This window comes from Linepithema humile, chromosome 5, assembly GCF_040581485.1.
Source record: "Linepithema humile isolate Giens D197 chromosome 5, Lhum_UNIL_v1.0, whole genome shotgun sequence".
In the NCBI taxonomy this organism is placed as follows: domain Eukaryota; kingdom Metazoa; phylum Arthropoda; class Insecta; order Hymenoptera; family Formicidae; genus Linepithema; species Linepithema humile.
The window spans coordinates 17886798-17909928 of record NC_090132.1 but is presented as its reverse complement, the minus strand read 5'-3'; the positions used below and the strand labels follow the sequence as shown (position 1 = coordinate 17909928).

The following is a 23131-nucleotide window of genomic DNA, read 5'->3' as shown; positions in this document are numbered from 1 at the left end:
TCTCCGCAGTCTGCGAATCGACTCCCTCTGATCGCTTTTTATTAAAATTTTAAAATCTGCCTCGTGTACTGTCTTGTCAAGCATATTCTCTCCCTCTCTTTCTCCTCTTTAACAATTCAGGACAGTTGTCACTCTTGTCAATCTTTTTGACACTTTTTGACAATCCATACAAAGATTAGAGAAATATTGTTGGAATAACATAATATCTCCAATAAAGTAAAAAAAAATAAAAGCAATATAGCGATTTAAAATGCAGATAAACTCAATAAACTATTTTTTCTTGCGCTCGTAATGTGACATATGTAACGATCGCAAAAATCACAATATTTAAACATGAGAATATGAGAAAATGAGAAGACGAAAATAAGATGTATATTTAAAGATGAGAATAAAATTTTTGAATCGTCACGTCGCTTATTTTAAGAGTATTTTGACAGTCACACAATTGCTAGTGGTAAAAATAACAGTTACATTCGATTACTTTGTATAGTTGGGAATAGCGACAATATTATGAACGCGCGTGAAATTAAATACGAACTTGATTTTGCAGATTAAAAACAGAATATGGATATTTCGCATTTCCTATCTCCTCGCGTGTCTACTTCAAAAGTTAATTATCCACGATTAAAATATATAGTCACGGTTTTGGTCTATATACATGCAGGCGTGATTTTCACACGCGTGAGTGCATACGTGTCCGCACACACGCGGCGGTAGGCGGTCGAGCGCGAAGCGGGTAATTAGTGCGGCGCGTCCGTGCAGTCTCACGCGGGATTAATTACGTAAGCTCGGGCGCGCGTGTGTAACTACATATATATATGAGCGAATGCGCGCAACCGCACACGCTTGCGGGGATCGCATGGGTGTGAGCACTCCCGTGCATACACGGCGGTTGATACCTCGACAGACCACGTGTAGATGCAGACTCGCTCGTCACACCAGACCAGACCATTGTACATGCGTTTTCCTAAGGCGCGTCATTCACACGTAGTATTCACACATTCGCGTAACGCTATGACCGACCGTATTGGTGAGCAGCACTTTGCAGCGCGATTTATATGGCGCTAAACCAACGCGCGGAGCAACTGCCACTTCGGGCTGCCCTTCGCACCGGACTTTTTTGCAATTATGCAAAAAGTACTCATGCAGAGATACGTGTGCGTCCGCGGAAAAAAAAAAAACGCAATCCGGACGGCTTCTCTCGGAGAAGCGTCCTGTCGCATCACTCTTCCCCCGATAAACATCGACCATAATTTGACGTCGCTTGATGCTTGTTCCGAATTCATTTCTCGCAAACAAATCGATATATGCCAACTATAATTCAAATTAAAACTTTCAAAGAAATTAAACGTGACTCTGTATATTAACGAATATTTATCTTGAGTTTCTGCGAGACTACTGAAATATTGTAAAACGAGATAATTTATTATTGCGCAATTATTGTAATTATTAACGTGACTATTCAAATCAACAATTAAGATTAATACGAAATATTCGTTGTTCAATCAATTAATTATTTACAGTTAAATGTTAAATAAAATATACTTTTACGCACACCAATATTCTTTTTTTTAATAAAACATCGTTATTTTTAAGAACATCATATTTTCAGACTTACATGTGAGACGGTATTATCATCGGTTGATTTATCTACGAATTTATAGTTTACTTCAGTGAAGCACAAATATATCCTTTATATATTCGCCGCAATCACGGAGGATTTTCAGTTATGATAGCTCCGAACGTGCGCAGGGATTGTTATCAATAGAAGCTCTGTATCAATTTCAGTATCTGCTAGAAATTCACGGTCGTCGCGTGCGCGCGCGCGCGAGAGCGCAGTCGATAGTTTCGATCGTCTGCGATCTTCGGAAGCTCCGGCTGAGCTCGCGCTGTATTTCTTCTGGGCGACTTGAGGATTTGGCGCTCTTATTCATCTAGCGATCTCAATCGACTCGTATTGGTTGGATACGTAAGGCTCCGTACGCTTTTACGATAGCCGGAAAGGTTCGGGAGTTCCTTATACTTATTCGACGATTCTTATCGATTTCATATCCTCCCTTTTTATGAGCGCGTTAGTCCTTTTTGGCGTATCAGTGACGCTCATCATTACTACTATGAGGATTCTGCGGTAGATTAGAATTTTATATATTGGAGATGGAAAGAAAATCGATTATTACACATGAGAAAACGTTAGCTGTTAGTTAAGTTTTACGATAATACAGATCAGATATCTTATAATAAGAATATTTTGAGAATGACTTCAAATATTCATTGTGTAATGCTAAATATTATTACTTGAGACATTATTTCGCATTTTATTTTGCTTTGTAATTCTCACAATCAGTATTAATAGTTAATCACTATTTATAACGTCTCAGATATTACCTCATTGTTTAAACATCTGTTATATGAAACAATTTTTTTTTAATACTTATTACACAATTAAGAAAGATTTTTCGGTATAATAGTTGAAATCTTCAGAATATTTAATTCTGTCGTTGGTTGAAATTTTGAGTGATACTTGAAACATTTAAAACGTGAACCGCATTAAATTTCTGTTCAACTAATTTTTGAAGAACTCATCTGTTAGAGACAGGTAGAAATAGATGATAATAACCAATTAACCTTTTCCAATTTATATTAATTATTAAAACATCATTTCTTACGAAAATCCGTGTATTGAGACATATAAAAACGAAATGCCATTATTCCTAAAAATCTGTTTATCTCAACAAATAAGAATAATTGATAATTATTATAATCTTTTCCAAAAAAGAGCGTGGTATTATCAATAAATATAATAAATTAATAAACAGTCCAAGTTCCGCTGGTTTAAAAAATTGGCTTATAAATCTTATATACAGGATACATCATTTTGAAATGAAAATCTCAATACCAAAATATCGAGGCTATAATAATCAAGTCGTTCCAAATTCATGCGTTTAGGTATGGTACATTGCACAGTAATGAAGGTGTCTTCAGATATTCATCTATCTTTGTTTTTTATTGTAGGTAAAGTTATATCTAATTTAAAAACAAATTGACATCTGAAAGTACTCTAATTTTTATGCAATACATGCCATGCCTGAGCGCTCGAATTTGGAGCAACTTAATTAATCAACTTTAAGGATGTTTTGTACGTACAATCGTAGCAAGAAATTACTGAAATTCGATTTTGACGAATATATGCTCTTCTCACATAGTTTGAATAATAAAAACAGATTCTTATCATTGATTCATAAGTAGAGTGCAGAAATGTACTTTTAAATTTCTGTTGTTTTTTTTCTGAGAATTTTCGAATCTTCTGAATTATGCTTGACGTGCGGATAAAGGTTAGTTCTGTTTATTCAATGCCAAAAGTAGGATCGATGGAAAGGAAAAATAGTGACCACAAAAGTGTATAAAAAGAAACTTCTTCAACAAAAAAAAATTTTTTCTATCCATTTTAACCACTTAAATCAACACGGTTACACGTTTTCCATAAAGTCACGGGTAAATTCGTTGCAAACTAAAATCCTTATAATTTTTTATTGCTTCAGTGAATCGACTCCGGATTTTGTCATAAGTCTCCGAACATATGTAAGAACAATCTGTAAAATTTTTGTCAAGTTCCTAATATTTCAAAAATAGGTACTAAACATCCTTAAATACTTTCTATTTAAAAACTATTATAGCCTCGACATTTTGGTATTAGGATTTTCATCTCAAAATAGTCTCAGGAATGTGCTATTACCGTACGATGCGCTCAATGTGGGACACCCTGTATATATAAACATATTAAAAAAATAATATTAAAAAAATAACGTTGTGACATTTTTTAATACACCTGTATATTTGCAAAACAAATATTTATAATGGATAAATTTAAACGTGAAAATAGCGCGGAATATAAGATATAATATCAGATGCATACGATATACGTTTCGTTTATCGACCTGTAGAACGGATTTAGTTCCAGACACGTACCCCTATCGCCGGTCAGGTACGAAGATTGTGTTTCAATGTACGTGACACACGTAACAAGAATTGACTTTTCTGTCCTTGCTACGAGCGCGATGATGAGTTGCCTGGGAGAATGACGTGACTGCGTTACCTTCACATCACACTTGCAAAAAGATTGATATCACTTCATTGAAACAGAATCTAGCGCGCATTGGTTGAAAGATAATAAAAACCGAATATGTGGAACAGTCCGAAATAAAAATTATATATTAGAAAGAAAATAAATATATATCCGTATAGTAAAATTAATTTGCATTTCCGTAAAATTTAAAGTTAGATACCGTTTGTGTGTCAGATTGTTTATTTATTTATTATTTCTTCGCGCGAAACCGAATGTTTTCACTCACGTGGAAATAAATTTCTCATAAACATAATAAACAACGCATAATATCGGATACCAAAATAGATATCAATTGACAGATATCTATCGGATGTAATATCAGAAATGTTGTAGAAATGAGATATTTATTTGCAATAAAATATACGCTTCTGTTGACGCTATAAATACAATATATAGAAAAATATGCCAACTGGCGTCATAGTGTGTTAACTGCACAAATGCATCTAGAAAGGATAAAACGTTAAATTTATGAGGTTCTTAGTAAATTGCTCGGTTTTAAAACTTCTAGCCAATTAAGAACACGCTTTAGAATTACGAAAATGTCGATTGCGAGTACTTAGCGCACGTTGAAACTTTGGGGTGTTCTGTGCGGTACTAGATAAAACGATGAACTCTTAGAATTTACAAAGAGCGCTTGCTCTTTAACTCTTAACTTCGTCAGCGTATTTATGCTGATAGCTACAAACGTAAGACAGCGATAGGCGGCTTGGCCGTCGAGGCACGCTCCGTCCAAGATAGAGAGAAGCGTATACGGAGAAGAGAGACGGCGGATAGAAGGGAGTGTGAGAGGAATGTTTCAGACTCCATTACTTGAATTGGAGTGGGAATAGCGGGTGGTCCCTAAACACCCCCTCATATTTCGGACAAACGTTCGCGCCGTTCGACCAGCCCGGGAAGCAGTCCTTGCGAGGAGCGACCACTACCTTCTCTCTTTCCGCTCACTTTAGATATGAATATTGTATTTAGAAACTTAATTCTGCACGTGCTTGGAAATATTGAATGACAGATGATATGTTGTTAATAATCAAACGGGAAGATAACCAAAACATAAAGCTAATAAAGTAAATAAATAAATATAGCTGTTGATATTAAAACAGTGCGTTTGATATTAAAGCAGCGTGGCGAAAAAATGTTAATCTTTCATTTGGACACGCACGCGCACGCGCACACACACACACACACACACACACACACACACATAGATTGATATTTTTTAAGTTATACAAATATCTTTAGTTGCAAATTTTAGTTTCATTTCATTCGTTCTTACTTCGTTCTTACTCATCTGTTATGAGAAACGCGTTAAAAATGAAGAAAATTTACAAAATATAATAGACACCTTACGCACTAATTTTCTTTATTTATCAGTTATTAATGAAGTAATTTTAGCCGATTATGCATGGTAGCTGTAATGCAGAATACAAGTCAAACAATGTGAAAATAGACGTATTACTCACTCGATATGACGTGAATGTGTCACATTTCAGCACGCATTCAGCCGCTCTTTCATATACGACATTAATTCCTGAACCCCATCAATCACGAAGTGTTATTTTTCTCCCCTTGTACCGGAATATGCGACGCTATGTAACAGCCTCACCGAAACTTCCATGTGCCTTCTGATGGTGCTTAGCTTTACATTGAACTGGCACGACAACGAGTTTTGAGGACAAACACCAAAGTTAAGATGAGATAGACGGGAGATAGTCTGAGTTTACTGTATTAGTTCGTCTGTGCGGACCGCGCGGCATGGATACGATGTGCCTTGTGTATTCTCGACGGAATTGATGCTTTTACACTGTTTGGAACCGCGTTACGATATAATTGCAATTAGTCAGTCAATGTAAATGACGGGCATTTACATGCAAAAGAGGAATGAATAAATATGACGCGTTAATCACAGCAAAAGGTTCGTTCCACATGGCCGGCAGATTTCAGTTACCGGCGAAAGGCTGAGAGATCTAATGAATATTATTATACTTTACTTTTTATATCGAATCCGCGCCGCTTGTGTGTATGTCGCAGCGTCCAGTTCGCGTACGATACTCAATATCGAATGTATTTTTTATCACAATCAGACCGAAGCAATTTGAATTCCATCCCGTCGTTTCGATTTTTAAATTGGGCTCTCTGGATGTATTATTTCGGGATTGATGCACTGTTCTATAACAGTCCATAGCCTCCGTATGTAATGACTTTATAAAATCATACTGTTATCATGCATATTACATACTGCACAAACGATTCTTTCATCGCGAATATTTTCATTCTATTCAATGTTCAAACGGACGACAGATCAAGGAAATATATACATATATATTTGTTTAATGCTACATTCAATAGATTTAATAGACTGAACATTATTTAATATAATGAAATTATCTATGTCGAATTAAATATACTTAGAGTTCTAAAAGAAATCGGGGACCTGTTAATTATCAGTATTAATATAGACTGTGTTATATAAATTAAATTATCATTATTGTGTTATTATTACCATTTTGAAAATAGATTTTATTATATTTAACTACATTAAATGATTAGTTTAAGTTTTATTAGAGGTAATCACGTATTTAACAGAAACTCTATTACAGGAACGCCTCTAATAAGCTCAATTATACATCGCATTAACTAAAGCTATTTCAACCAAATTTATCATTTTGTTATATAAATGTAGCTCTCACACCCATTATGTAAACGCGTATATATTAGTACAACTTCTAGTACATTCTTAGGTATATTCTTATTTCTGCAAAATGACAGAATAAATCTATTTTCTACTCTTTCTTTCGAGTTATTACTTTTTGTAACTAATAATCTTTTATTTTATACCTTTAACTTGTCTTTTTTAATTAATATTAATTAATTCCAAAGTTTTTTTTACATATTTACATATATTCATCATATTTGCAATAATCTTTTGTAAGAGATTCGAATTCTAATCGCTTGAACGAGGGTATTGCTTCACTTAAATTACTAGCGAAATTTGCCGCAAACGTGACATTATAATTATGATTTCATTCTACCATTTCACGTGGTCGGTCGAATTACTCGGTCGGCCCGTTATCTCGAAATTGGCGTGTACATTGCAATTGTACGTTACCCGCTATCTTCCTTGCACTCCTTGCGAGAACGCTGTGCAAGGACGTCGAGCGCAAATGAAATGGCGCGGGAGATCTCGCTAAGAAAGGTGTACGCGACTAGTTCCAATTCCTGAATCTGCTCTCCGTTTTCTCGAGTTTCAGATACGTATAGCAAAACTACCATGATACAACGAGATGTTCCGACAATCGACGGTCTCAAAAAAGAAAACGGGAAAAGAAATAAATGCTGTATACGACGTCTTTCTCGATTAAAAAAGAAAAAGAAAACATAAACAAAAACGCAACATAAACGAAATTTTTGCACACGTATTATATATATTGGTATCAACCCTTGTTGAATTTAAGATAAGCCCAGAAGTCACGATTTACACACGTGATGCAACGGGAATGTCAGAAAATAACGATTCATACGCAATAGATGGAATATCGATGTTATTGATGTGGAACGTAGTTGGACAACTTTAAAGCGCAGAAGTACGAAGCAGATACAAGGAAAATTAGATTTCAGTCTCGAAACGGTTCTCTTCCCCTCCGGGACTCGCGAATTTAAGGAAAGTATATTGCAATCGACGGATCTCGCCGAAAGAGAGCAGGCGAGGAAGAAAAATCGAGTTGGTGAGTACGGTAGAGCCTAGGTAGTCAGGTATACATCAATAGCGGAACCATCTGCTGCCGGTGGAGGCAACGTTACTGTCTATTCGATACGATACACGCCGCGCATATGTATATATATATGTACGCATATGTACGCTATCACGTCAGTCTTACAGTCTTTTTATCAGTAACATACGACAGCTGTGCTCAATTGAAAAGCTCCCTGCTACCGATAGGCCCAGCGACACCGTCGATCAGAAACGTTCACGAAGAGTAATAGTTTGCGAAATTCGTCGACATCCTGATAAAAGGAGCCCATAAATCAGTCATGTTGAAATGGACTTAGAAATTCCATCACAGTCATAGATTTCTCTCCAAAAAAATACAATGTCATATACTTAAAAATCGATTGTCATTATTCTGTCTTTGTACGAAAATCCGGGAAATATAAAAAATATAGTAAATTCCCTTTCGGCAAAAACTATAGATAGAAAAATAATTTAATAAAATATTATTTAACTGCACTTTCAAATGTTCAACTGTTTAAATGTTCATTTTGTTTTACTTGTAATGATATTTTTCCATTCCGATAGCAATTTTATATGAAGTAACCACTCTCTCTCTCCCTCTCTGTCTCGATAAATTTATTTTCTATCTCTGTGCTAAATGATAGTCATGTTGGCAACTTTGAACACAAATGTGTACAATTTTAATTTTATTTTTAAAGGCACATCGATTCCAGTTGAACTATTTTTATTTTTGTTTTACTAAAGCCAAGTTTTATGTTTCTAATCTGTATCTCAAACTCAGTAGTATGCATATAACGATTGTATACCAACAATAGCGGATAAAAAAAGCGAAGCAGAATAGGAAATCGAGAAACATACGGAAAGTACTACATATAGCGTTCTGTCTGAATAGATTGTCATCGTCCGCGAAATATTGGATGGTCACGTGCGCCAGCTTATGAATAATGATAAGCCACCTAGCATGGAGAGAGTAATTAAAAAAGAAAAGTAAGAATCAATTAATATATTAAATTGTATTATTATCTATTATTCTCGTTTATATTTTAAATAAAATCTTCAATTAATATATAATTTATCATATTAATATAATGTACCGAAAAAAAATTTGTAAATCGCAAAATTCAATGATGATTAATGTATCAAACGAGAAAAATTTTCTTCGTCAAGAAGAATCTTGAATATCTTGGTATACAGATTTAACTGAGAATTTATACAGCGATAGCTATATATTCTCACAGATGTCCGATAAATTCTATAGATAAGTTGTAAATCTGAACGAGCACACTCACACACACACTCACACACACATACATACAAAAGAGCCGTTTTTCAACTTTAAAAATTCTTCAAATCATATGACGCATGCGAAAATATTGCCTATACATCTCACACATTTTCGCGATAAAATCTAAAAAAAGAAACAAGAAAAAAGTATAAGAATGATAAGAAATAAGTGTAAAATATCCAAGAAACAGGATTATTGTTGCGTCCGCGGACCGGTATTTCACGCACAACAACAAAACTCACGAAATCAAGTAACACAACACAACACTTCGAATAAACAGAGAACACTTTAATAAACAACACAGAACTTTACAATAAGAAACCGGAAATATAATTTAAAGACCGGAGCTGTCGTATACGTCCGCCCGAGCAGACAGCTATCTCAGATCTGACATATGACAGTTTGTTTATAACTGTCATAGAGACCCTTTAAGCTGTTAATCAATATTCGTTGTCTTGACAACGAATATAAGAAAGATTATTAATAAATGCCATTTGGCTTCAACTCTCTAATGACCGATCGATATTATCGATCGGTCCGTCAGCTGTAACACACACAGCATCAGCGGCGAAATAGTATGGGCGCAACAATATTAATTTCTATTATTAAAAGAGATTTTATCGCTCTCTTTACCGTTTTTTCACTGTAATTTGTGTAAATATATTGTGCACTTTATCATTTAATTGTTTCGTGACTAAATTTTTTATATAAGTTATTATGCGCGGTCGTGCAATAAAAAATAGAAGTTTACTTAACTGTAATAAATTTTACTGAAAAATATAGAAGAAGAGTTTATCGTGATTGGAAACATATGTGTAAAGTTTCAGGAAGGGCTGAAATTTCTTTTTCATACAAAGAAAACAAGCTAAAAAAGTAAAGTAATTTCATGCAATCAAACAATTCCATCAAAATTTCCCAATTTTCGAGAAGAATCCCAATAATATTACATGTTTACATCTGCATGTGACGTTACATTACATTGTAGATATATCAAATATATCGAAGAGCGATATGCCAATTGCCTGCTCGCAAATATTGAACACATCAATATAACGTAGATCAACATTCGTATAAATTTCGATCTATAATAAAATTTAATGAAATCGGAAAAATATCGAAAAAATATTACATTGAAAAAAATAACCGGACAGAGTCGTGGATTTAAAATTCGGCGTGATAGAAGCCGAATGTTCGACGGCGAATCAGGCCATGCGGATAAGATAACAGACGAATTCGGCCTACTTATTAACAAATTTGATTAAAACTTGCTTCCGATTCGCATACATTTAGTGTAATTATCGCACGAAATGAGAAGTGAGGCAGTGAAGGGAATAAGGAGCAAAGTCATTCTGTCGAGTGGAGCACATTAAATTCAGAGGAATCTCATTGCCGACGGCACTGGTTTCTCTATTCGCAAAACTTTTCAACGCTGCTCGCATAATAGGCACTCTCATTCTATCACACTTTAATAATACGCGTACGGTCCCTTCAGAATGATTGCTCGTAGAGTTAAAATGGATGTACTTTATCCTTGGTAAATGTACACGTAAAAAAAGTCGGTCAAATAAAAATGCATAAAATTTTAGTTACGCGTTATACAAATAATTCATTCTGCATGGTCGCAACAAATCAATACGTAGTCATGTAATAATAGAGTAAGGGAAACTTGCTACTATTTTCGTTCTGTTAAAATGAATATTCAATAATCAATTAATGATATAATAATATTATACATTCAAATCTCAGTTCGCGGAACATACCGACAAAAAATATTTGTAACAAATGGAAATATGCGCAACAATATAGATTAGCAATTTGCAGCAATGAGCAACAAAATTTTCTATCTGAGGGCAGAATCGATTTTGCAGTTTGCGCCATCGATAGCTCATTTAGGGCGCTATCAATATTGCAAATTTCCATAACCGATTACGCCAATTTATACAAATTCATGACGACATGACGCCAGAAGTTTCAATCGCAAATACATACTAGATCAATTTCAAAGGCATAATGTGCTTTTGGAAGTAGGAAAACGTGCTTTTAAAATAGCAATTATCGAGATACGTGATTGCGCATCGTTCATCGTTCGAGATGGTGAATCAGGTTAGTATTACATAAAAATGAATTGAATGATGGGACAGCGAGGATGGATAAAAGTAATTTCAGAAGCGGAGAAAAATGAGAGAAAATCTCACCGTTCATTCCGCATGAATATAGAAAATGCAGAGAACTTCGAACACTACCAAGCTACCTCACCGCCAACCACAAAGGAAAGAGTCCGAAATAGAAATCCTTTAAAAAGAGACGTTTATCGGATTGAAAGAGAAGAGAATTCTTGCATTTACGCAGAAAAGTTTGCCGACGAAAGAAAGACTTGTTCTTGGAAATCACACTTGAAAGAAGACGAAGGAGAATTAGCTATTGTGCCGTTCAAAGAGGCCTTGTTCTGTACGAAAGCCTTATTCTGTATGTTTGCCGAACAATTAGCACATTACGCTAATGAGCATGTAAAATACTTGGAATCATTATTACATGCTAATTGGCCGAGTAGCAGCATTGCTTACAAGTTCATTAAAACTATCGGCGTTTATAAAGAAGCAGCTTAAGAAAAGTTTTCCTTTAATTTACAATCTGCTATTAGAGTCAAAGAAATACTATTATTATTATATTATTATTATTATTATCATTATTGTTATTATGCAGCAAATACAAATTGAAACAAAAAAATATACGTAAAATACAAAAAAAAAGTATTTAAAAATTTTTTTTTTAAATCTACGCTGACATTTAATTTCAATTACATTAAAAATAATTAATTAAGATAAAATAATGTGATTCATTTCTCTAATTTCTTTTACATTACCAACGCTCATCCGAGATAAACGATAATATATATTATCCCTTTTTTACTTATCTTTATTTAACTTAAAAATAACAATAGTATTTATAACAATAGTAATCATTGCCAAGCTAGCGTGAATGATAGTGAAAAAAAAAGATAATAAAAATAATAGTGAAACAATGATAATGAAGAAAGATAATAGTGAAATAAATGAAAAAATATTGCGAAGCGTATGGATGGATATCGTACGAATCATGAAACGCGTCGAACGGAACGTCAAATTGACCGACGAAGATGTCTCGACCGGTGGTGAAGGGATAATAGCGCGTAATGGGATATTTCAAGTGGCGAGGCGCTTTCTTTTATCGAGTCTGGCATTTGAATGCAAAGTATTATTCAAACGGCACTGCCACCGTTCGTTCGTTCGTTCGTTCGTTCGTTCGTTTGTTCAGAGTGTCTCTATCCACCCTTACTACACTTTCTCTTTCTCTCTCTTCCTCCCGCTCCGTTATTTCTGTGTCTCTCATCCATGTGATGTAGTCCGCGGCGAGGGGCTCCTGGGACAAGAGGCTTCATTTCCTGATATTCAAATGCGCTCAAACATCATACCCGGCCAACCCGCCGCTGCCAATGCGTTTCACGGAGGTGCTACGCCGCGCGGATAAGCCATACCGCAGCTTCGCTGCATTCACTTGCGATTGTTACACAGTTGATCTCTTTCATTCCTCCTGTTTCGCCTGTGACACGGCGAAAAATGCAGATTCTTGAAGCGACACAACCGTTATAGAATCATAACAATGCAACTAATACTTCGGAAAAACTTTGTTAGGAAAAGAGCACTTTATATATATACACGTGTACTTTTTAATTAAAATGAACCAAAAAGCGTTTAATCGCATTGTTAAAATAAACTGTCACATCAATTAGTATTAATAATAAGGAAGTTGTGCACAAATTGCACGGAAAAATATAACAATATTGGTACTGTCGTATCAATGTGATCATTTTGAAATAATATTTAAGAATTTACGAGTATTTTTCCATCTTTTCTATCGATGAATATAGATTGCATCGAAATGATATAAAGCTGCACAGCGGACAATAGCGCTTGATATATGCGTCTCGGAACGTGAATTTATGTTGCTTTGACGTTGTCTGCTTGACTTGATCATTGCTACTTTCATTTTATTCCATTTTTTAAACGGGAGAAAGGGCCACGTGAATTAGAAATGATACGAGACTTCGAGAGCGCAAGCTCTCGGGTCGAGCCAACGTACTACCGGTTTCCGCTGTGCATGTCGTCGCAAGCGGACGAAAAGGACGATTCTCGACACGACGTAGAAGGAACAAATAAGATGACGTCCTGAAGAGGAAAGGACGATTCCCGGAAAGGCGCTTCGTCTAGGGACATTGAATCTTGGATGAGCAGGAAGACGACAAATTGCAGGATCAAAGCAGCTGCTATTGCACCGTCATAGCTTTTTACTTATACATTTAAGAAATTTATATATTTATGATTTATAGTATCTTATATTTATATTTATACATATAAATATATAACCTGAATTATTTATCGTCCAAGGCTCGGCTAACGAAGAAAATACACGACTGGAGTTGTTTCATTCGAAAATTGCGTTCCACATGTATGGTATTATAAAAGCGCTCGCGTAAAAAAAAGATATTCTGTAATATATTCAGTTTAGCTACAGCATTTTATATAATCAAGCTTCTCGATATTCGCATCTTTATTATTCTCCAAAATTCTTGTTTGTTCGCCAAAGTTGTTGACAATTTTAGTAAAAAATGCAGTTTCCGAGTTTTTATGCGAAAATACAATACAAAATTAATAGAAGGAAGAGAGGAGGAGAGCAAAAAAGAGAAAAAGATGTAAAGATTCTATCTCATCTTAAATATAATGTCTCATCAAAAATTAATGAAATAATGACATGTATCATAAAAATAATATGATTGGTACGAAAGAACTCGAGTAAACTTTTCTATACAATCGTAATATACTTTCTATACTTTCTATACTTTCTATACTTCTGTACAATCGTAAAAGCGTCTGCATCCACATAAGATATATCAGTAAGATTTTAAAGCTCGTTCATGTGATGCTGTGCATGTCTACTTTTCATACAAAACACCCGTCAGTACAAAACATTCGGCAATGCAAGTTGATGAAAAAAAGACATTACATAATCGAGGGACGTGCGTGAGAAAATGGTGAAAAAGAACAAAAGACACGGAAATTCCGTCGATTTGACCTTATTAAACCTTTTCAGGTTACTCTGATGAGTTTCGTAGAACGTAACCTTTTTATGCGTATTGCGAAGGAAGATTTCCTTTAGTTCGCTCTACGCGTTGCGAGAAAAGCGGCAATGAGAAAGAAAACTTCGGAACTTTTAAAGAAAATCTTGCGGGGCTTGGATGCTCACGCTCTAATAAAGGTTTCTCCTAGATCTCTCCTCTCTGTCAAGTTTTCAAGTAAATTATGTCTTGCTTTTTTGCATCAGTTATGCCGATCGATAAAGAGTGCAACTTTCTATTTTTTTACATTCTGTAAAGATACAGAAGCCTTCGTGACTTGCATCTCCATTAATATATTTTTTATTCAAATACATAATTTGTCTTGAGGAATTGTCGCACTTTTACGACGCAAAGTTTCATAAAAGACGCTACAAGAATGTCTATATAATTCATTATATTCAAAAGTTTTTTGCTCAATGTATCAAATATTATTGTGCATGTTTAAAAAAAAAAAAATGAGACAAGTTATACAAATTTTTTTGCCCCTATTTTTAAGTAATGAAAAATCAAGATGTTTAAAAATTACTGTAATTAATATTTATGTATTTAATAATAATTTTTTCCATGTATAAAAAAAATATATATATAATGTTATATCAAAATTTATATCTCAGTTTTATAAGAGACATTATTATACCTAATCACTTAATGTATTTATGGATATAAAATAAACCGTTCCACATCTTGATACTCTTAAGTTCAGTAATTAATATAACAGTTAATCGATTTACTTTTTTACATGTAATTCGTCCAAATTTTAAGTGCTAAATTTTTTTCACAACCAGCTTGATAATCGGCTTAAGGCACATCACTTTTCCCCGGGTATTAAGGTCGCGGTGAGCTAAGCAAAATGCTCCATAAGAAATAACCCCCCCCCCCCCCGCACTCCTCGGCGCATCCCAGGTAAGACAAACGTTTTTCTCAGAAAATGTAATTAATAATCCCGAATGCGCATGCATTACCGTAGGTTAATGTGCGGTGGTAGAGCTGTTGCCGCTTTAGAACCAGGGGCTTCACCGTAATGGAAGAGTCTCAGAAAACACGAAGCGAGTGTCACACTGCACCCCTATATGTATGTATAAGAGTGTTAAATATATATATATATATATATATATATATATATATATATATATTTTCCGGGTTTTCCGCATGCGCTTTTATCCAAATTACTGCGCCGCGTTTGCGTCAACTTTGAAACAAAATCATAACAGTGAATAAATTATATCCTCCAAGCGTCGGCGTATTAAAGTAATTATATTTACCGCAATGATAAATAAACGCAGTGTGCTGCGAACAGCGATATACGCGTATCTTTTGAATCATGTGCGCAGAAACGAACGAATTGGCGGACAATAAACAGCGACGATTTCACGCCGAGTTCAAGTTTGTTGAGGAGTAAAGTAATTTATCAAAGTAGCGACAGATTCGACAACACTGACGCACCGCGTCCTGCAATTGATTATATTCAGTAAGTCTTCTTACTTGGTAATAACATCAATGAAGACAGTGGGATAAGCCTGTTAGCGACGAGAATAATGTGAGGGCGAAGGAGGTGAGAGGGAGAGTGCAGGTTATGCAACGATACAGGGGTTGAAAGTAGCGTAATAACGAGAAGAGAAGCGAGGTACGAACGGAGGACCGCACGGAACAGGCTAAGAATGGTGATCGTTGGCGGAGAGAGAGCGTGGGAGAGGGAGGGTGTGGAAGTTGAGTGCCGAGAAATAAGTTGGGGTGATAAATCGGCGGGGCTCGCGAAAAGCGAGAATCGGAGGCCCGCTATGCGAGGTGGAGGAGGAGGAGGAGGGGGAGAAAGTTGCGAAGCGGAAGAACAGAGGAAAGTAGGGTTGTTTCGAGATTAAAAACGGAGTAGCCGTGCGCTCCGGCTGCTTAAGTATGCAAATGAATATAATTTATTCTGGAAATTTGCCATGAGAGATAATTTATTTTGCACCGTCGATTTCGTGTATGGGATATAAGAATAACGATTCTGCTCATTATGGAAATAACGATCGCACGTAGCGCAATAACTGTGAAAATATGATGAATCGTCTTGCTATAATTGGCCTTGTAATATTAATACTTTAAGTACCCCTTATTGCAAAATAATCGTATGCTTTATTGAAAAAAATTTAAATTGAAATTCAATTCCAAATTATATAATAGATATCCACGTATAATATTATATTTATTCCAATCGACTTTTGCAATTAAATTTTACATCTGTTTTTAAATTAAATAGATCAATAAAGCAGAAGAGTTGCGCATTTATGTATAGCTTCGAATAATTAATGCTTGGTAAAAAATACGAATTAACAAGGAATAAAATTAATGAATTGAACATTGCGTATTACATATGATACATCAAAAGATAGTAATAATAATAAATATACATATTCTCTGGCAAAATACTAGATGTAAAAAATACTTGAAAAATTATGAAACATTCGCATTGCCGTTACATCAAATAAATGTGGTTATTTAATAATTAAAAGTTATTTCTCTGCCTTTCTGTTAAAACTTGAATATTTTTTTCGAGTTCGTGCATAGCACGTAGTTTAAAAAGAAGTGTCGTGCATAGCAAATGATATCACGGGTACTTAACGGCTTACGCTAATTAAGCATGAATATTTGAGTGCCGACTGCGGCGACAGCCTCTCTATTGCCGTGAATTTTAGAAAAAAATACAAGATAGACTTTGCGGTTAAATCGATTTTATTACTATTTCATAAGCTATTAATAAACATCTAAGCTATTAAATGACATATTAGAAAATAAATATTGAAAGGACTTACCCTGTCGCGCGCAAGCTCGTATATTTATATATTCTTCGGATAATGCGGGATAACATAATGTTTGCTCACCTGCAACATACATAAATATATAATTTATTATGTGATCTTTGAGAATCCATCGTCTTCGCGAACTGAAATAAAATTTACGCTCGCGCGACGAACACATTACAATAAAATCTATGCGACAAGTGTCCGATGTATAGCTCGGCATAAAAATATCGCTATGCGGAGTACACAGCAAGCGGAATATTTAGTGTCTTCTAACCTCATGATAAATTAGTTTAATTAGTGCCTTCATATGCAACATAATTCTCGTTCATTAACGGAGCAAACTGGAATTCCGCTATGTATCTATGCGTAACGTACATACACACATATCACGGCTTTCGCAGAGGCAAAAGAGCCAGAAATGTGAGATGCATTTCATACGGAATAATTTCTACAAAGACTGCCTGTATCCTTCCCTTTCTTTTTTTTGCCCTGCATTTTCTGTGGTTTTTATCTGCACGCGCGCTCTCATCATCGTGAAACCTCATATCGCGCCATTGGTCGCATATCTTCAAGTTTCAATCCGTATTAAATGAACAGAATATTCGTATTTCAAAAGTATCCGGCTCTCAATTTACAACCATCGTTGGAAGAACAAAAGTGCATGTGTTACTGATGAAGATAAGAAGCAGGAATATTATAGCTCTAACAAAATCAATAATGACACGACTTGAATGAAATTTCTCCAGTTGTGTATTGGATTACTTTTAGCTGAATAAAAAATCACTATATAATATTCTGATGCACAATAAATATTTATTAAATATTTTAATCATGTATTACTGCTTTGTGGATTTTCTAATTTCAATACAAAAAGATATATTGTACGCATAATATAATAGAATAATATAACTGATAATTGTTACAATGTACATAATCTTAAATTATTAACAAATCATTTAAAAGAATTAATAAGTATATTTAATATTGTAAATAGATTTTAACATAAACGTGAAATTTTACACGGATTAATTTATATTTTTCTTAAGTAGAAATTGCTTACGTGCAGTGAAAAATTCTGCAGCTTTTTCTTTAGTAAGGTTAAAAAATTCTCTTTTCCGACTTTGTACTATCCGAGCGGAGAAGATATTTCAAGAAAGATAAAAAAAAAAAAATAAATGGTGACAGCAAAAAAAAATGCACAGAAATAAATTAAGAAGAAAAAGATGCGTGGAAGTAACAGCAGACACGCTCTGTTAGCAAGTCAGGAATACTTTTACTTTAGTCGATCCTTCACATGCTAAGAGATGCAAAGGAAAACAGTAAAAGCAAAAATATAAGTCTTGCTAAGGATCACAAGTTTCGTTACGAAAATTGAATATCCTCGTGTATTTGAAATGCAAGAATATTTTGCGAAATACGAACTGTGTGATTGCCTGTGCAACAAATAAAAATAGAAAACAGAAGAAAAACAAGTTGAAAAAATACTCCAAAGAAGAATAAAAACTAAAAGGAAAAATACTCTAGAAAAGCATCTGATTTTAAAAAATAAAGATAGAGAAACCGAATTATGTGATTTATGACATCTTTATGGGTTACCTCCGTGCTTTCAAAAAATTTTCTTAGTATATTTCCCTCGTAAATCGAATTCTTTATTTCTCCTTCTTTCTTTGGCAGTTCATCAACTGTAAAATACCAGTGTAAAAAATGCGAGGAAAAGTAGTAAATCGTCATAAAGCCGTAAAAAACTTTGTTTTAAAGCGTGACGTCAAATGAAATCGATGAACTGCTTTTCTTTCCTCTGTTCATTTCAGGTACAATCCTACCGTCTACATACTTCTCACGCTGACGCTTTCTCGACTTTTGCAAAATTTATACGCAGCCGGAGTAGAAAACCGCTATCTTTTAATTTATGCGCGCCGCTCCGGGAATTTAATATTCTTGTAGCGTCTAAGACGCGTGCCGGAGCCGCGCGGCGGAAACCTTTTCCTGCGGCGTGTAAAATTGAGAGGGATAATAGAACAGGAAAATGGAAGAGTTGGGGGAAAGAACGGCTCGAAGTGAGACGGTTGCTAATGGTAGATGGTACTCGAGGGCCCTTTTTCGCTGGGTCCGGTCTTTGCATTTCAAAAAGGGTTAACGACGCGAAGCGGTAACTCGCGGGTCAGACATGTCTCTATGCCACCTCCGTTTTGAGGTCTCTTTGGAAGGAAGTTTCGTATCTGAATGATTTAAGCAAAGTACACGCTCTTTCTGAACTTTCCTAGTAAATATGAACTACGGAATCTTTAGAATTTTATTACAGCCATCGTACACAGAAAATTGAAAAAAATTTCATCTTCTAGAGATATCCAAACTGATTAAAGAATTATTCTTCTCAAAATAATTTCAAAAATTTCAAAAAATGGTATTGTTTGCCAGCAATTAGTATAACATATATTGTATAACTCTCCAATCAATTATATTAACAATTTCATTAGAATTATTAGAGTTTAAACAAATTAAACTCTAGAAAAAGAAGGCTCGTATGATAATCACGACAGAATCGTCGCGGTTGTTGGTGCGAAGTAATTTATTTTTATATTGAAATTTATTCACTTTTATCAAAACATTAAATTGTACGTCGATTTCAGGATGGATTTTTAGAGTACATGATTTTTAAGTACATTTCACAAAGGACAAATTAAATAAGAGATATAATTAAAAAATTATTAGATTTAAACTATTTATGATGCTAATATCTGTCTCTCGTCATTTAAAAAATAAAACTTATGCAATTCATAATTTCCAAAAAAATCAAATTTTACATTTTAATTAATTAATTTTTCTAAAGTATCCAACGAATATTTTTCTCACTAAAATCGCACGCGAAGCAGTTGTAGTGTTATTTGTTTGTCAAGAGTTAAAAGCATATTATCAAAGTAAGATATCCTCGATGTAATTGCTGAGAAAGAATTAAACGAAATATATGTCTCCACTCAGTGTTAAACGTCATTACGCCTTCCAAATTCTTGCTACATAGAGAAATGATTGTGCCATTGTCCGTGAAACTGTCGGTATCTCTTTGAAGTGCCATTCGATGCGTTCACGACGTCGTTAATGAAATTTTGCACATTCTTCCGGGTGCGATTACTCTTTTCGTGTCGGATGCGCGCAATAGGGTAATTATACAATGCAATGAAATAAATACAAATAAATAAATACGCGCTATGTCCAACGGAATGTACCACTGCGCGTTTCTGCGTGATAAATTACATTGTCAAGAGCAAAGAAAAAGAAATATCTAACGTCCTTTAAAATACGCTGAAATTTGACGAACATCTGCGACACTATGTTCCATTTGTAAAAGCAATTTCACAATGCTGACGCTAAAGAAAAGATATTATTTATATAATCTTTACAATAGTGGTTTTCATAGTGGTAATCATTTGTTTTACTAAAAGATATTAATAATTATATCAGTAATTTTGATTCATCAATAATTAATAATTATTATTGTTTAATTATTAATATAAGACATTTATTCATAATATTATATAATATTATGCACTGTCTTTGACATCAAAATTTGAGAGAAAAGAAATATTTTACTACACACCTGATCTACCGCTTGGCAGAAAATGTAAGACAAATAACGAGAACAATACAATTACAGTTGATGAAAAATTTTGAATAAAAAAGCAAGGGTAGGTAACTTGAGAATTTTTATAAATATATAATATGTTAATTGTAACATGTAATTGATCACTTAACGAGAGATTTTTACGAGAAAAGGTTTTATAGCAAAAACTTTTCTAGTGGTATTTTATGATCTCAATTTGCCAAACTGAAAGGATAGAAGGGAAGAGATATGACTTCTCACTTTTGATTCACGCGTGTGAAAAGTGATCTAATTAACATTTTGTCGCAATATATGAATAAATTTAAATAAGATTAACCCCTAAAAAAATAAAACAAACAAGTAGAATATTACATTCGTAACAAATTAAAATGTTATGCTTAAAGCTTTTAGACCCAAATTGATTTTAAAACGTTATAGAAAATTCCAAATAAAAAGTTTTTAAAAGCACTAAATATTATTAAAACAGAATTGCTTTGAGTTTGATGTATTTAAAACTCTAACTTTTAAAAAATAATTAATAAATAACTTTACAAAATACAATACTTTTTTGTAAACAACAAACAGAGAAACCTAAAAATTATTTACTATAATGCGAAATAATTTCATATGGCAATCATTTTTCAAACGTTTAACAATAAAATTTTGCGGAAATTCTCGAAAGATCTGTGTTTCCCGATTTCTTGACTTCGCTTAGATAGCTTATCCGCCACCGCTCATTATCCTTTGAATGAGGAAAGACAGCCACGAAGAAAAGCCGAGAGTCGCTCGACCGAGTGGCAGATAAAATAAACGCGACCACACGGGTTTCCTCACTTTTCACCGCGACGTCAGTTACAACGTTGTTCCGCTAGACGAAGCAATTATCTCTCGCCAAAGTGCCCTTACTTCCTATGAGCACGCAGCGCAGCACAACTGTGAGTGAATTTTGGTTAACTCGATTTTCGTTATCGGCGACCGCGCCTCTACAAATTGAAAAATGTATCGAGCGCACGCCCCGAATATGAGGAAAGTAGAGAACGGAGATTAAAGGGCGCGTACGTGAAAGAAATTCGTTTAAACGATACTGAAGAGTTTATTAGCTATCCTTTTGGCTATGATTATATTATCCATTATTAATCCAATGCTGAAATGAATGAAACGTTAGAAATAATAAATCTATGTTAAAAAAGTAAATTATACAAAAGTTAAAAAAGAACGAAAAGAAAATAAAGGAAAATTTGCAATTAATAACTTACGAAAAGAACAATAAAATAATTCCTAATAAAGCATTAATCAATTTTATTATAATATGCGTATAATTAAGGTTTCTATATTATTATTGTACTTTAGCACCGAATATTATCAGAACGAGCTTTCCTGTCTAAATTTACTTCTGACAATAAATTTTGTACATTAAATTTTAAAGATTTAACATTTTGAAATATTATTTAATCGATGAAAAAATAAACTAAGTTTCTTTACACAATTTGACAATAAATAAATTTATTTGTAAGTTAGAGATACCATTTTTATACTATTTAATCATCAAATTTTAGCTACTATAAAAATCCAATAAAAGGAGTCATAGCGACTGTGAAATCGTCGTATAAGATACTTGTCAGCGACATTTTTCGCAGCTTTTACTGTGGATATGTGCTCTCGATTTACGACGAAAGTCACGTATTTGAAGTTCTACGGTTACAACGACACATGACATGCATGTACATTCGTGGCTGCGTCAAACGTGCTTAGTAATCTGAGAAAAATACGTAACGTAGAACCGCACAAATTCACGCCGGCGGACATAAATTCTTAGGGATCGCCATTTAATTAGAGCACTCTTAATCGAAACTGGCAACTGCCTAGCGTCGTTAGCACGTCCAAAAATTTCCGCAAGATTTTAACATCAGCTCTCTCTTAGGCTCTTTCCCGCCTTCTTATGCTTACAAAAACACGAAACTTTCAAACTACTTTCATCACCATGCAATCTCCACCTTTACGAAGTTTACGCTCGGACAAGTTTCCCCACAAAGTTTCGCCGGTGTTCTTTTTATTTCGGTTTTAATCGATCCGTCATAATTACCGTGGACGCGCGCGCGTTATACTTGTCGGTTGGATGCCCAACAGAACGCCCGGGAAAAATGCAACTCGCACGAACTTGCGACCGCGGAATTCAGACCGAACGTTTCAGCTTCGTGCTTAAACAACCTCCGAAACAGCTACCTGACAGTGATACCTTTTGCGGTTTCCGCGGCAGAAATATTTCCACTTACCACGAAAGCCTCGTGCCTGGCATTCCTACGCTCAAACCGCCGGTGCATAATGCACGCGTATGGGGCTTGGCTCGCGGTACATGCTCGCACACGCGCGCGAGATATAGGCGCCATGGGCGGAACGAAGGTGGCGGCTCCTTGGGAATATCTGGATCTACGAGAGACGGGAAGAGCCGGAAGGAGGCGAGCT

At 34.7% G+C, this 23131-nt stretch overlaps 1 protein-coding gene across 8 annotated transcripts in view; it reads right to left on the bottom strand.

Moving 5' to 3' along the window:
• Positions 1-23131, bottom strand: part of LOC105669315 (lachesin-like) — a 264653-nt gene that overhangs the window by 101616 nt on the left and 139906 nt on the right. For 2 of the 8 annotated variants that reach the window (XM_067354710.1, XM_012362198.2), the window contains one exon: positions 17080-17148. The exons of 3 other annotated variants lie outside the window; for them this stretch is intronic. In XM_067354710.1, the coding sequence (XP_067210811.1) occupies positions 17080-17148 (69 nt within the window). Of the gene's footprint in view, positions 1-17079; positions 17706-23131 lie in introns of those variants that run through there. 3 more of the 8 variants (XM_067354713.1, XM_067354714.1, XM_067354709.1) reach the window with 2 other exon arrangements.